Source organism: Colias croceus, chromosome 8 (assembly GCF_905220415.1).
Source record: "Colias croceus chromosome 8, ilColCroc2.1".
NCBI lineage: Eukaryota > Metazoa > Arthropoda > Insecta > Lepidoptera > Pieridae > Colias > Colias croceus.
The window spans coordinates 3,306,212-3,323,839 of record NC_059544.1 but is presented as its reverse complement, the minus strand read 5'-3'; the positions used below and the strand labels follow the sequence as shown (position 1 = coordinate 3,323,839).

The window sequence follows — 17,628 nt, the reverse complement described above, 5'->3', positions numbered from 1 at the left end:
ACGTAACTTTAACGTAGCTCTAGGTATCGATCTTTAATTAAATCGAATAAAATTCACTTTTCTTATTTCACCTTTAGACTACGTAATAACCCTTTTGTTTTGTTACTTATACAAATATGAAAGAATTAACCTTAATTTTCAATACGGAATCTTAAACTTTAAGAAAAGGTCCGTTTGGTTGTATTCTGTATAGTCAAGAAAGCGTAACAAAAATATAGAGTAACTTTCGCATTACTAATTAAAATATACATTTTATGATTACTTTAACAAAATGATATTATTTAATATATAGAATAATGGAACTCGTATATAGAAGGGCGTAATAAAGCTAGAAGGGTAAGATCAAATTCTCATGAATGATAATCTAGGAGAAGTAATTTTGAATATCTATTAATACTAATAAATATATTGATCTATATCACAGGTGTATCATAATCAAGCTTAAGTACTCACTGAACTTATATCCAAAAACTTTTACAATATTAAATCTCGAAATCAATGACATAAATTGAGCGGATTCGCATAATTTTAATGCAAGTTGGCTCAGACTTGGCGCACAGGAAATCCCCTGATGAAATGTAGAATGAGTCATTTTCATTTCGCCATCACATTCTAATGAAGGTATAAAATTAACAAAAGTATTCTCCTTGCAATTTATATAGTTTTGAAGATAATGATAATGGGAATTGGGATATTATATTCAATTTGTGAATGCCTTGAGTATACATAATATGGTACCTACCAAAAGTTTGAAGATTGTAAGGGGATTTAAAATGCAAATTTATGGATGAAATTCAATTAAATGCATATTTTACTTTAGTTATGTAATTATGTAATATATTTAAATATATAAACTAACATAATTAAGTCAACGTGTGTTGACAAAACTTGCCCGTATATCAATGCATGTATATTAAAATGTAACGCAACCAACACTATGCACATGTTGTAGATGTTGTAACATGGTGTGATTACTAAAGTTTTTTTGTTGGAAACAATTTGGTGGCCAGCAAATGGGCTAACGGTGATGTTTGATTGGCGCGTGTGAGCGATTAGCGGCGACTAGCGTGACCGTAAGTGTTGTACTCGTGTAAATTAGGTGTTGTAGCCGCGGTCTATAGGAATTGGAGCTTTAAAATGATTGCTTTTATGTGAATTGTTGACATGATGTATGCAGTATGTGGATTGTGCACATGTTGCAAGTACATGACGTAGTAACTTTACTTGGGTCTTGGATTTGGATAGGATAAATACCTACTTGGTTTTTGTATATTTTTACTTTGATGCCAACTGTTCGTTTTTTAGTCTTTGTGAGTGACTACGCTGACTTTAAAATTCTACCAAAAGAAATTGATTCTTGTGCACATACATTATTTTCTCTCATAAATAATATGTTTAGCGTTTGCATTACAAATTGTAATATTGATTTATTGACTATTCCAAGTTAATTAACTGATAATGCTAATGTCGGTATTAAGTATTTAGTGTCTAATAGTTTAAATTGGATTCGCTTGATCGGTATGCATGCAGGGATGCTAATTACCAAGTAATCAAATCAATGCTTCGTCTATTTATAACGCAACAATGAGAGAATAATTATATTTTAAATGTATATAAAATGTTGCACGAGCAATAGCTGTAATTCCCCCTGACCGACTTTCAGAATTGGCCGCAAATCCTCCTACTCCAGTCAGCGTTGATAAGAGAATATGACAATATAATATGCAGAGGTCTAAAGAATGAAAATGCTCCTGAGTAATAGAAGACACTCTATCTAATTCTTAACTCACAAAGGACTGCATTTGGATTGATTCTATAGTTTGATCGTTTGAGAGAATACGACAGGAATGAGGACCACACAACAAAAAGATGTGCAATAAATGAGTTACTATTAAAAAGTTGAAAAAGGAAGCTGCTCACTAGTCAAGTCTAGTCGTAGACACACTACAAAACAATATTTTCACCGCTATATGTATACTACCTACATCATCCGCCTCATTAGCTTGACAAATATTTTATAACCATCCATTATTTATGTTCCGCCATACGTTATTCCGTAGTGTTTATGAACTGGCGAAAGTTTCAGGGTTACGCGAGTTCAAGGACCAGTTTATTGAGCAAACAATCGAATGACTTGTTTCGCAACTAAGAGAGTTGTGTCTGACCATTAACGCCTATCGCGTCTAATTGGCGGTTCCCAACATCGACGGAATAGTGAAATCAACGCGCTATGAATAATGTCTCATTCATAAGGAATTATTTGGTCTGTTTTCGCAGCACTTTCTTTGCTTGTTTGAGCTTGATTGTGATGCAAATGTCTCGGATGCTCTCGGAGACGCTATGAAACTTTTATTCATAAGGTGTTCCAATTTTTACATTTTTCCGCTGCGAAATTTGTGCATTCTAAGAATTAGGTCAAACTGGCGCTGTATTCATAGTTCGGACTACAACCTTCAAGAAAATACATGTATTGCCATCAAAGCACTTTAATTTTTAGATATTATGTCAGAGGGGATGTTGGGGATGTTAAGGGAGTTAATGTCAGAGGAAAGTCCTTCAAGTAGGTTCTTGTAGAATTCTTTAAGATTTGCTGCATTCCTCTTCTAAGTCACTAATTTTTAAATAAAACCACTGTGCTGAATAATTAAATTTAATCGATTCAGTGATGACATAATGATAAAAATGTCGATTATCCACCGGGGCTTCGCTTCCAAGATTCGTTTTATTATAGAATTAAAATAAATAGTTTGAGTATTTAGCAGCTTATGTATTCAATATAAATGCATAAATAAAATAAAAATTGATTCTGAGCAAACCTGCAAATAATCGTATCGAATTAAATCTGAGTTGGTTCTTAATATTATAATAGTGTAATTAATTGTATGTATTGCGAAAACAATGAATGAAGCACATATTCGGTAGCTACTTTAGACTAATTAGCAGCAGATCCATTTTAATTTAACGTGCACGTAGGAACTAGGAAATACCATTATAATGAATTAGTCACAAACGGTTAAGTCGGCGGATGTTTTGTAATAATGTAGCATATTGTCTGCTAATAATTATTTTATCCTTGTGCCTATTCGTTAATATCAGTCGTTTATACTCGTTTAATAATATGGTCATTTGGCCCGCGTAGACATTAAACCGTGGGTTGCGCATTGATCGTGCTTTCTGCTATATGATTAGATAGTGCATATAGCTATTGGTACATAATATAAGTACATATAGCTCGGTTATATTGTCATGTATACCCGGCGCGGCCTAAGATGATCCCTATGACACTGACAGTTATTCTCAAGAGACAAACTTGTAATGGCGTCACCATTAAATTAGAAACGTATTGGAGGCGTCTAAAAATGGCATTTATTAATTTTTAAGTAGCTTTATGCCATTACAGTGATATTCCGTTGGAATTATAACAATTCTTAACATTTACGAGAAATTATATCAATCTGACTTTACGTTTACGTCCTTCAAAACTTACATTGTTGGCATTTATCGACTAGTGCGGAAGTATCGATAAACAAATTTCGATAATTGAAACGAGTTCACATTTTTTCCATGCTTAAGCTATAATTCATTCACTATTGAATGGAACAGAAGATCGCAGCATAATTAATTAATTAATTACCGTTCGCGTTAATTTACTAACCTATGATAATATAAGTTTTTTAGAAAAATTAAATGGGGGATTCCATTTTCATGATAAAATAATATACACTGTGTTAAACGGGTTAAAAATTACGAGAAAATGATATCATTTTTATGTTTTGGAAAACTTTCGTTTTACTTACCGTTTCGTTTAGATACTTAATAGACGTTAAAAATTCATTTTATAATATTTGTAAAAACATGTTTACCGACGTGGCTGAATGCAAACCACGCCTTTGCCTATAAAATAGTAAAGTATCGACACGATCCATCATACGAGCAATCACTAAAACGAACTGTCATAGGGATCATCTTAGGCCGCGCCGGGTATAATAACCTATTTTGTAAGCGGAAACCGCTCACAGTGAAACCTTTCACGTGGTTTTCTTTTAATGCACTTTATATTGGATGTATTTTAATATTCATTAACTTTGCTTCGGATTAGCATAGACTCCATTCAATACTGTTTTTTTAAAAATCTATGAATAATACGGTATTGAATTTTAATACCTATTGTTTCGTAATTTTACGCTGTTTAATTATTTGTATTAAGTAAACATAATTTATTTACTCATCACACAACTGAAACTGGTAATACGTCATTAGCCATATGTAAGTTTATTATGCTCGAATATATTTTTACCTTTTCTTTTTATTGCTTCGTGTGAAATATGAAAGTCAACAAAAAATATTATAAGCAATTTCAAATATGAATGCACACTACATGTATTTGACGTCAAATAGATTCAAGTTAAAAATTGTCTGCAATAAAATCGATAGTAGGTAATGCATATAAAGTGCTACAGTACAGATTATGTCGGCCCTTCGATACACAACACCGCCGAGTGCGTATCGCCTTACCAATGTCATTCAATACTGCCTAGCTCTTGAATGGAACCTCGGTCTCGATAACCGATACCTAAAGCCGGGATTTCATCTAAGCCTTCGCTGGCCAGTCGCCACTGCATCGAATACCTAGTATTGGTCATATGGGTTGCAAAATCAATGCAAAAATGCCATAATATAGAAAATAAGTAATACGATAATAGCGTTAATGGATGGATGGTTTGTCATTATTATTTGGAAAATCATTTTCAGAAATTGTTTTTCCAATACACTTAGGTAGATACTTTTTTACTTAGACCTACCTGCATAAGTGCATAGGTTGCTATTTAGATCCCTGTTAGTACAGGTTTATTTAATAAAAATACGGGTTGGTGAACATTGAAAATGAAAATAGCTGGAAACATAAATGTTAACAAGGCTCAATGTTTTTATTATTCTCTTTGGAAATTTTAAGTCGAATTTCATATCAATTTGTTATCATGTAAATTGACGAGATTACAAATATCCTTGATGTGATAATATTTTTGAGATGTGTGCATTTACATAAATAAGACAGATGAATCATGAATTTGTTATTTTGCTGAAAGTAACAATTATCTAAAGAGCTATAAATTGTAGTAAAATATAATTGTAATTAGAAACTACTGTCAATAATAATTAATGAATACTAGAATTTCTGCACCAAAAGAAGCTGTGTCATTTTTCATACGTACCTACAGAGAAATTTGGCAACGGTTACGTAATATTAGCGATACAAAATAAATACATGATTTATAAGTCCCATTATCTCGATGCTCTTTTAATGAATTCCTCTTACGGTATACATTCTAGTAAGGCGTTGCAAATACGCAATGTAACGCTCGCCAAATGAATACGAAAGTGCCATAAAATCTCTACGTGCGTTCATTTAACATGTTACGTCTCATCCAGTGAAAATAAACAATCGGCGGTAGTTCCGTTTGGTTATGTGAATGCTGTGCTCGCCTTAATTTCGGATCGCATTAGAAAAATATGATAATAATATGGAAACAAAGAGCATGGCCTTGTGACGTAACGGAATAGTGAAATTGACCAACAAAACTTGTCGACCGCGTAGAGAGTTGACGGAGAGCCGCATTTTCTTAGAACTTGAATAACCAACCTTTTCGTAAATCCAAGAATAACGTTATTTTATGTTTTAAGTAATTTCAACATCACGCCCTCGAATATTGCTGCCTATTAACCTGTTAATTTTCATTGACAATAATTATTATATCTGTATTTCGTCACACCATTTTCTCACTGCTTACGATAACATCCAATTTAATCGAATAATATCTACCTAAACGCTATGTAACGTTATTATAAGCAATCAATGTAACGATCATAGGTTGCAAATTGTTAATTATGTTTTATCTGCAATCGATAACTGAGAAAATATTTAAACACTACTTATCTCCGCAATAGGCATTGCTAAATATCTTAGATAAAACGGCCTACGACTCAAGTACCACGTCGCTGCGCATTTCACAATGTTCGAAACACATCAAAAACAAAAGATTATCGTGTTACCGTGACAAGTTCGTTATCGGCACTTCATAACATCGACATTTGGTTTATCGTTATCGACATATCGATAAAATCTACATTTTTAGCAATGTAACCTTTACGTACATATGAGAAATGTATGATTCATTGGTGTTAGAAATACGTTACCTTTTTCCCTGTAATATTACTTTACCTGATTATCGTATAAAATGATTAATATGATGTGTAAAATCTATTTATTGACAAACGTTTATATAACGATAAATTAAAGAAATGGTCCTTCGAGCTGGCCCGCAGGCCGCAATGTACATACCAGTATTTAAACTTTAAAATTTAAGTACCTAGTCTACCTGTTTTTAACATTCAGATATACCAACTAGAATCTGGAATTCTTCAAACAAATTACTTTAAATAGTTGCCTTAACTGAAACCCATTTGTGCTCCAAAATTCGTTTCCACTAATAAGTTGGCTCTTAAACAACCCCACGATTCTTCGCAAATCGTCCATTCAATTATCCTTTTCTACCGCAAAAGCGTATAATTATTGTCTCATTCCACTGAGTTTGGGTATTGAAAGCACAACAACCGGTAGTTTGTCCTGATTTACATAATCATTATGGCTTTATCATTGCGATGTTTTTGAAACAATTGGCGGCAATTAGAAGTACTTATCATTGCTGACGGTATTTCTTTTTGTTTATTGTATTCGCTTACAGGCGGATTATCCAAAATAAAATCGGGATAATATAAAGCCAGTCAATTGGATAATTACTATGAGAGTATAATAAATCAATTAGCCTTTAAAGTTTAAATAAAAGCATGCTACGAGTCTAATGATTTCCTATTCACTGAAACGATCGTTAATTGGCACGCCGCCCCCGTGTTCGTTTAACTCGTCAAATAAAACATTACACGTTTTCAATTAGAATTGGAAACTGCTCTAATGCAACCGTCGATCGGCAATCACGATTTTGTTCATTCGTCAATCGTGAGACGATTGTTTAAACGGACCGATTGAATAATGAGAGGCAATTCCTCAATGCATTACGGTATTCTGGGACTATACGTTTTGCTTTGTGTTTTACCCTATTGTACGTAGGTTAATGAATGGATTTACAGTTCCTCTAATAAGTAGATAATATAACAATATATTTTTTATTCTTATTGCCTTAGCTAGCCAAATTATAATCATATATAGAGAATCATAGATAGATTTATAAAACATTAGCATAATTAACTACAGCATTCCCATTATTTTTATAAATATTTATCATATTAACCGTAAACATTAGTTCAAATTAAATAAACGAAAAATAAAATGTAAATGTGAGGTCATTTTTCACTGACAATAAGGGGCCATTCATAAAATACGTCACACTAAAATTAACGTTTTTTGACCCCCTCCCCCGCGGTTGTCACGCTGTGTCACACTTTCTGTGACCCCCCTGGAAATATTTCGTCACAAAAACTAAGACCCACCCCCTAAACATGATACATTTTGATTGATAATACACAAATTTTGATATTAGAAAATAATTTTTTTTTATTTTTGTAATAAAATTTAAATATTAGCGCTCATGTTGAAAAAAATAAATATATCAAGTTTCAATTTATTGTAATAAATATATATACATTTAAATATCTGTATATTTACTAATACGAAATAAATGACTTCTATCATTACAAAATTGAAAAAAAAGTCGAGAGAACGAATACTCAGTAATTTTAATGAACGGCGAACGTCACGCTGCCGTAGACCCCCTGTACCCCCTTGTCACATCTTATCACTCTCACGAAAACCCCTCCCCCCCCTTGTATGCGAACGTATTTTATGAACGGCCCCTAATTTGAATACTATTTAAATTAGTGCTCTTATTAATGCGCCCCTAAAGGCTAAAGCATGCTAATTAATTAAGGATCATGCAAGTTGAGTCACTATCATGTCTAGAACTCAGTGGTTAGTATTTAAAAGGATATATATTTTAATGTGGCTGTCTGTCACACGATCTGTTTGTTTATTGATCGCAATATGACGCATACAGTTAACTTGATACGAAGACACTGTATGATATCAAGTTTTGGACTTGTCGATAAAATCCTTTGTTTTGTACTTGGCAGATTGGAAATTCGATAACTTTTAACAATAGTGAGAACTGAGAATTCAAGAATATGAAAATACTTTGAACCGAACGTGTTTATTTTTTATTACTCTCATACAGACCGGAACATGATTAATGGTTAACACTTAACATAATTTTTACAGTTATGAAAATAAACTACTTACATCTTAATCATATTATCTTTTGTGTTAAGGTTCCAAGTTCTAACGAGAGTTTTTAAAATGATTTAGTGCAACAACCCAAAAAAACATGTAATTTATTATACTTATTATAAATATTCAACACGCCCGCGGCCGGCGGCCCGCATAAAACCTTTCTAGAGAACTACAGTATCCAGTGTTGAAAGAGAATGAAAATCGGTGCAATAGACAGACAGATGCGATACATTCTTCGCATGTACAAATGCAGTAAAATAAAGATAATAATTGTTGTAATTGTTGCATTGCAGACGGGCGGTGCAGACAGCGCGAGCGGCGGCTCCGGCGGCTCGGGAATGGAGTGCCTCCAGCTGCGCTCCCCCCCGCACCCCTCCTTCCACTACCTCATCTCGGAGCAGGCTAAGTCCCTCGTCGCGCTACAGGTACGTCGCTACTATATTATTATATGTATAATGTTTCTTTAAAGTTGACATGCTGTTATACAGACTTGTTGTTGAAAAAGCTGCAATTAAGTTGTTGTTCAGTTAGAATTTATCTCGTAAATCTTTGTCGTATAATGTTCTGGTGAATGACTTATCACGTCTGCAACGAACACGTACAGAACCTTCTCAAACAATGAAGTGACGTCACAATGTAAATGCTTAATTGGCAAAACCGAGATTTCATACAAATGATTTCATTTCTGGAAAAATTTAACTGCAATTTCGTGTTCGTTTAACTCGTCAATTTTAAATGTTAAAAGTCTGCTAATTTACCATCGAATGCTTTTAAATTTCGCTATAAACTATAGGAAGTAATAATCGGGGTACACATATAAACGTTTCAGGAACTCCAGAATGAGGTCGGCGCTCTGCTCGAGTTCCGCGACCTCGTCATCGAGACATTCCCGAACTTGCGCTCGAAGATGGCCCCCTCGACGCCGGCGGTGGCCCGGCGCGACTGGGAGCCCGGCGTGCGCGTGCGCCGCAAGCTCGCCGGCGGCGGCGGCGACGCGGCGCGCGCCAAGCCGCAGCCCTCCGTGCAGGACTCCGGCTTCAGCACCGAGACCTCCTGCGGCAAGGACGCGCACTCCTCCGCCTCCGCGTCCGCGCCGGCCCCCCGCCCGCGCCCGCTCGAGGACGAGCTGTGGGCGCTGCTCGACGTCATCCAGCGCAAGGGCGGCCGGCTGCGCGACGAGGCGGAGCTGCTGCGCGGCGAGCTGGACGAGCGGCAGCCCGACACGGCCGAGGAGTCGTTCGTGCGGCAGCTGGCGGGCGGCTGCGCGGGCTGCGGGGCTTGCGCGGACGTGGCGCGGCTGCGCGGCGAGCGCGACGCGCTGCTGGCGCGAGCTGCGCAGCTGGAGGCGCAGGCGGCCAGCCCGCGCGCGCCGCTGGGCCGCCTGGACGCGCCGCTGCGCACGCCGCGCCGCCCGCCCGCCGTCGCGAGCCCCGACAGCGACAAGTTCGCGGCGATTCTCCAAGAGAGCAATCCCGTCGAACTGCAACGGCAGCTCCTCGTCTCCATCGTACAAAATCAGGTGAGAGTTTTTACCTTGTCATCGATTTGTTGTAATGTGATATAGTTTTTTTGAAGTTATACTTCTTTTCGCGCGATGGAGAAAAATGATGAGAGTGAATTTTTACGATGCGATTTTCACCGACACCTAAATTTAACGGCATGAAGTTAGTTCTAGGTGGTATGAAAATTGATAACTATGTTCAAGACTTGTATATTCTAGTATTTTTTCCATACGCCAAAGAAGTATAACTTCTAACGAGTGTACATAAGTACACACACTCTTTTTCAGTTGTATATGTGTATGTTAATTTTACGTTAGAGAATGGATATTAGTCTTTCATTTATGTGTGGAAACTTCAATTTGTAAATTATTTCAATATCTATGCATAATCAGACAAAGACTCGAGTTCTGATAGGCATTAGGCATACGAAAACATAAAATTGATAAATTTAATTTAAATAACAGTCACCATTACAGCTACGCACGTAACTTCAACAATAATTTATTAATCAAGATAAGCAAATTAATTCTTGTTAAACATGTCCAGTGCATTTTAAGCGGTACAAAAATGTAACTGTACCAATTTCGAAACTGTAATTACTCCATATGACACCATACTTTTGATCTTGCCTATAGTTTACGTAATTATAAAATAAATAAAAAATAATTATAGCCATGGTCCGTGGCGACAGTCCTAATTGCATCGCAAGTGATGTAACAGTACGTGCTTATGGTAGGGTTGCTAAATACTTATGTAGGTGTGTTGATTATATTATTATTGTAACAATTTTTTTTGGTCCTTTTTAGAAATTGTTTGGCTGTAAATATTCGTCTACATTAGGAGTGAAAATTATTATAACTACATAGCTTTACTACAATTTCGAACTTTTAGTTTAAAACCTTGTCTATAAACAACAAAAGATATTGGTTATATCATGTAGTACAGTCAAAGAACAAGTTCTTGTTGTAGGAAAATACTTAAATAAATAGACGACGAACATGATATTTCGTTTTATTTTTAGACTAACTTTTTCCAGACTCCACAAAAAGACGTAATTCTCAAGAGTCGACGTCTTTATCCTGTCGAGAAATTATCACAATTAAGTTGGGAAATTCTCTAGAATGTTAAAGAATTCTATAGTATTCCGCAGTGTTTTAAAGGAATATTCTAGTTAATAGGCAACCCTAGTAGACGGTCAGGTTGCTAACGAGGTGCCAATGATGTAATCTGCTTTCGGCAAAATTATGCGGAACGCCGAAATTAATGGACCGGAGTAGAACTTAGTCAAGCATCTCCATTAGCCCAAACGATAATATTGTTTACGTTTCCTTAGTAGGACGCTAGTACTCGATTTTGTTTAATGACTCGTATTTTCCACCCTGAACTCATAAAGAAAATAGGTAGGAAACTACAGTACATTTTTCATTAATCTTAAATTCCGTATAGTGAAGACATTCATTTATAAATTTAAACAACCTTGCTAAAGATACTATCTACATGATTTATTGCAGTCCTTGTTAAAAATCTTCGCATAATGAAACATCATAGTGTAGCAAAAATATTTATTTTGCACATTTATTATTATTTTATATTAATGTATGAATGTGAATATTTTCAGGTGTACAGTGAACAGTTGAAGCAAGCAACGGAACAACGTACTCTACTCTTGGATAAACTTAAACGTGTGAGAGAGGACAACGAAGATTTGAAGTTTAGGGTAAGAAAATCATTTTGTTTTTCTAGCTCGTGCCAATGACTTCACTGTTGTGGTACTTGGGTTTAAACGTTATATTATTACAATATTTTATTTATTTAAAAAAAGTCATTATTATTTGTACAGTAGTATGTCACAGAAACTACAATAAACAGACGCGTCACTTAAAATTAACTGTTTTTAAAAACTCTTTGTTTATTAAGTGAATTTTGAGAGCCTGTTAATCTTTTAAAATAATAATTTTATAGTACGATAATTTCAAAATTATATTATTGTGGGTAAGCATCACAATTTCTATTATTGATGCTGAATTTTGAATATATTTTATAACCACATAAGCTTTATGTGTTGCTATAATCTAGCAATGCTTCCCCCATTAAGCTTCAGATTATATACGAAAATTTGTTAATAAAAAAGGCAGAATATATTCTAAAACATTTATATCTTATAATTGAAGCTTTTTATCGTTAATTTGATAAATTGTTTATTTTCTTAATAACTAGCTGTCTCGTTGCGTTGTCCTGTCCTATTGTTCCTTTAACATTTTTCCTTAAGGGCCCTTAGTAGGTGAACACGGCAAAATGGACTGTTTTCTATGAGCTATAATTGAAAATATTGAAGATTTTTAGCTCTGAAATTTCGAATATGTATTACAGAACGTATGTGTGATGGGATGACTTGTTTCCAAAACACGATTGGAAAAATTTTGCTCGATAAAACAAAATCCTGAAGTTACCTCTAAAATATCATATAAATGCTCATTACAACCGTATTTTACGATAATAATTCGTATAAAATCACAAGTATATAGGCATTTACCTTCTCGATTTCGTGACTGTTTTAGATTTAGAAAATACTAAATATTTTCATTCACTTTTTGATAAAAATGTGAATGGCGCTTACGTTTTTTAGTTTCGAGCACGTTGATTCCATACTAAACGCGGACCCCCTCACCGCTTACCTCAGGCCCGAATAGCTGAATTTTTGCTCACCGCCTAACCCCCCTTAAGAACTTTCTATGTACTTTGCAAAGCTTCGAGTTTTACGCATAGCAACATTTTTTGCGATTATTTTTTCTATATATAGATTTGACGTAAAACGCTATTAGCTATTTCCTGCACTTGGCTAATCAAAGTTTAAAAACAACAACCGCTACATTTCAGCTGGAAGAGAAGACTCAAAATCAAAGTTTAAAAACAACAACCGCTACATTTCAGCTGGAAGAGAAGACGACAGAGCTGGAGACGCAGCGGTCGCGGGGTGCGGGCGGGGCGGGGTCGGGCGGGGGGCGCGCGGGGTCGGGCGGGGGGCGCGCGGGGTCGGGCGGCGGGCGCGCGGGGGGCGGGGCCGGGGACAGCCCCTCGCGGCACAGCATGCGCGACCTGGAGACGCTGCAGCTGCCCAGCGACGAGCCGCGCCGGCGCCCCAGCCGCATCCCGCGCCACACGCCGCACAAGGGCGCGGCGCCCCGGCCGCCGCCCGCCGTGCCCCCGCGCCCGCCGTCGGCCGGCTCCGTGCGCTCCGTGCGCTCGGCGCGGCGCCCCGACAAGCCGCCGGCGCCCCGCCTGGCGCCAGACAAGGTGCGCCCCAAGTCCTTCTGGAACCTCTTCACTTTCGAACGAAACTAACGTGCCACAGACCATAGTGCTAATCCCCCGTGTGACAGTGCACAGTGCCCAGTGTCCCCCCCCCACGCGGTGCGGCGCCGAGCTCACGAACATGCCATTATGTCGATCGTAAGTTGTGTTCATTTTGTTTTCTTTTGCGACGCGTCGATGTGGAAGCTCTTGGTGTTGATGTTTTATGTATCGTAAACGATACCCAAGATACTGTAACATAATGTTGCATCAACATTTTCCACGTCAACGTGTCTAGTAACATTTTACGATAGTTAATGGCTTTGGTTCATTCATACGCATGTTCACTAACACATACTAACTCTCATTATCTCATCCCACTCTACATTAACTCTTACTAACTTTTCAATAACGTAACATAGTTTATATTATGATACAAATGTAAGAAAACAATGGTTAATTTTATTGAATAATTAAGAAAATGTACAAGTGATTTATTTTTTTTTAAAAAAAATATCAATAAAACACACTTAAAGAGTAATTTTATTTCTACATATATGTAATACACCTGATTTTTGTTTAATATTTATGGGAACTTGAAATTACAAAAGGCACAAATCAGCTTTATTAAATTTTTATTCAAACTCTGCGAAAATAAGAGAAACGAATATTATCGTTTCAAAAAGGAAGCTGGGATAGATGAGGGTGCAAATTTTTTGATTTAATGTTTTTTAATTTATTTCATTTGCAGTGTCTGCCCTTGTGCAACAGCTTTAAATGGTATGGGACTTGTAAATATTTGTTTTTAACACGTTTTTATTTAATTCTACCTTGGTTCGAGTGCATTTGGCTTTGCTAGCTTTACACCCTCGCTTTTTATGTTTCTTCGGGGTGATGGATATTTGAAATCTTAATAAAAAGTTTTGTTCTCAAAGAGTTTTTATATGAAGTATAGAGTAATAATTAATAAATAATTAATAAAGCATGCATAAAGATTTATTGAAAGTAGTTAGGTACAGAAAATAGCAGGCATTCTCATATGTTAGTCGTTAATAAACTCCATTTTTATAACTTTTTATTGTAGCTCTCAAAATAGCTTAACACTTACAAATCATTTCACAATAGATGCATTGTAATGTAGATTTTTTTTTCTTTTTATTAATTGACATAGTGGCATATCGGCTACTAACTGAGTGGAACCGACTCCGCCGACACTAGCTATGCACTGTTAGTTTGGAACAAACAATAATAGTTACACGAGATGATTACTAAAACAAAATATATTTCACAGCGTGCACAAAATGATAAAAATAAGGAAAAAAAGAATATGAGTGTGAAGCATGTGTGTTATGAAACTAACCCTAAAATCTTGTGTGATGTTGCCCAGTGTAAAATCTGTTCGAATCCCAACTGTTTCTGGAATGTAAATGTCTATTTTTATTAAAATCGCATACCCGACCCGGGTGGACGCCGTCTTAACCTATTACTTCTACTAATATGTCATACAGCATACTATTTTATGGTACTAAAAGTAATAATAGACTAACCCTGGAAATTTATAAGGTATACTATAACAGTTAAGTTTGTGACGGTACGTTTATACAGGGTGACTGGTAAGACGTCAGACGCATTTTGACAGGAGCTTCTTCTCATGCAACTGTACAACTTTTGTTCTATAACTTTGCTGAATTCATAGAAAAAAATTTGGACTTTGTATGGAAATCGGTAAGCTGATTAGCGAAGTTTCCTTACAAAGTCCAATTTTTTTTCTACGAATTCAGCAAATTTGTAGAACAAAAGTTGTTCAGTTTCATGAGTAGAAGCTCCTGTCTAAATTCGTCTGACGTCTTACGAGTCACCCTGTATAATTGACAATATTGTGGTAATAAATGGGAATATTCGAACAGAACCAAGAGGCTCACGTCGAGGTGAGCTCGGAGGCGGACTCGCTGAACATGGACCCCCGGCAGCTGGAGGCGGGCGCTGCGCTGGTGGCGGAGTACCTGACCCGCGCCGCCCGCCTCGCGCCGCTCTACCCCGCGCTGCGCACAGCCCGCACAGCTCGCACAGCTCGCACCCGCCCGCTGCCCGCCGACCTGCTCGCGTACGAGACGCCGCACAACTTGGCTCTCGAACTCTCCAAATCGATCCTCTACGAGAACTCGGCCTCGATCGACCTGAAGACGCTCAAGTCGCTCGACTCCCACGACGACGCGTCCCTGTGGGAGGGCAAACCGCAGCAGTACTTCGAGAGCATGAACGAGGGCCTCGGCACTGAGGAGTTCGACGACGACTCGCTCGCTTCGTAACTCGGCGTCCCGCTTCGCTCGCGGCTTCTGCTCGATTTTTTAACTTCAAATCGATAGAACGCCGCGGCGCTGACAAGAATGTTAATGGAACTCCGCTTTTGTTATTCACATTTGCATTTGCGGCGCGGTGTGCGCGCTCGTACAAAATTGGGAATGTCTCGTTTCGAATTTCACCAATTTACCCTAGGTTAGGTTATTTAATTATGTAATGTGCTCCGGTGTAATGTCGATGCGTTAGTGAAATGTGTTCTCTGTATAATATAATAATATCTGTGATAATTTCACATTTATATTGTTTCCTTATGAATTATGTGTGAGGAATTGTAATAAATTTGTAAATCTTAATTTTAAATTATATATTATGCTAAAATAATGAAATTAATTAATCATTATAATGTTTCGAGTCCCTACTGCAGAGTCCTGTTTCGTAAGCGTTAAAAATGTTTAATATATGTTTTCAAGTTATATGCTCATAATGTAAAATTTACTGTTTATAATATTATAATAAAATGTATCGGCGGCGAGTTTGTAGAAAATGGTAGCTATTACAAAGCGGTCATTCCTAAGCCTTCGGCTCGACTGTACTATAGGTAAAATATATTGAGTGAATGTTAAACGACTTCAGTAAGGCTGTGAAATAGTGTGGATGCGATTATCGCTGAAAAGATCGAATAAATAATGTATGTAATGTAATTAATAGGAATAAAATTTGAATTCGTCGAAGCTGTGACATAAAGCGATTCCTAGTTATTTTAAAATATCTTTTAGGCTTTATAGTACTAAACTGAATGTCGCAGTAATACGATGAATTACGGTGTATATTGGGAATCGGTCGTAGTTTATTTACATAGCGGCTATAGTTGTTACTGTCAAACGTCCAGTGTCCAACGTCCTATGCGATTCGCACGACTGCCCGGTAGGTTATGTGCTCTAGTTGCCTATATACATTATCTATATACGCTCGGTTACAAATAGTAGGAGACTGATTTTGATAAAGGCATAGTGATATATGTTTATCAATTTATTCTTATTATTTAGATTTACCTTATTATTTTCTTATTATAATTATTTCCTATTGTATAAATTTATTGCCTGTTCGGGTTTAGTAAGATTAACTCCTAGTTGTTATTGATAATATTCCAATTTCTATCTGCGACTGTATTTTATGTAAAATAAGATTTAAATGTAGCGAATTAAACTATTAAGTTAGCATATTGTACAGCCTCATTCATGCTATGGTAATTCTGTAAATTATTTAGCACTATCTAATGTTAAGATAGTCATTAAATGTCTAGTTGACTTGAATCTAGTTGGACTTGTGTAAAGTTGTACAGAAATCATATCATTACCTATATACAAATTACTTAAATAAATTGTTCATATCAAACAGTTTTTTTATTTATGTATTCCCAACACATAATAAGTACCTAATACCACGTTCAAATATTCTAATTTTGCATCCTAAATGTATGTATCTATTTTAATAAATTTATATTCAAAAGGCTACCTGCAGTAGCGTTCCCTGATATTAAGATAAAATGAACACGCTTTAGCTTTCACGCGTAGGTCGCTTGTCCATAATGTACTTGCTAACAGACTGAAAAGATTTTAATAAAATTTTGCTGAAGGGATAGTTTCCATCTAAATTACAATCAAAATACTAGCTGAGCAGAGTTGAAACAATCAGCTATGATAGTTTTTAGATAATATTATCTCGATATACCTAATAGCTAAATAAAACCGGAATATTAGATCCATATTCGATTACTTACAGACAAAATGAAGTTAAATACTAAATTGTCAAAGTATTCCGATCAAAATATTCATGCAATAAGTGTATGGCTGTGGTAATAATGTAATAGAGAAAGCCTCGAGAGAAAGTTTATATTTCAAAACATATCATACATAACTACATCTTGTATAATATACTTCGGCAAAACTCTTTATTCCATTTTGATGGGTGAACAGGCTTCTTCTAGGCAGATGTGCATCCAAGTAGACCACATCGCCGCTTCCCATCAGGTGGGATCGTGGTCAAACGTCTGTATATTCATTATAAAAAAAAAAGTATCAAGTATCAATCTTAGCGCTAAAACGCCTTGGCTCTAGGTTAACGACGCTGCGACTCTCACGGGTCTGCTATTATTTTAGCTTTATCAATAAATAGATAGTTAATATGAAAGTACAAAGGAATTAATAACGACTAATAATTATTTCGAGCGAC

General features: G+C 36.3%; 1 protein-coding gene across 1 annotated transcript in view; it reads left to right on the top strand.

Annotated features, from left to right (window-relative positions):
* Positions 1-16,791, top strand: part of LOC123693654 — a 78,028-nt gene extending 61,237 nt beyond the window's left edge. Inside the window, exons 2-6 of the mRNA XM_045638840.1 lie at positions 8,596-8,727; positions 9,132-9,821; positions 11,423-11,521; positions 12,682-13,098; positions 15,003-16,791. Coding sequence (XP_045494796.1) covers positions 8,596-8,727; positions 9,132-9,821; positions 11,423-11,521; positions 12,682-13,098; positions 15,003-15,404 — 1,740 coding nt within the window. The 3' untranslated portion in view covers positions 15,405-16,791. The remainder of the gene's footprint in view (positions 1-8,595; positions 8,728-9,131; positions 9,822-11,422; positions 11,522-12,681; positions 13,099-15,002) is intronic.
* The last annotated feature ends 837 nt before the right edge of the window (positions 16,792-17,628 follow it).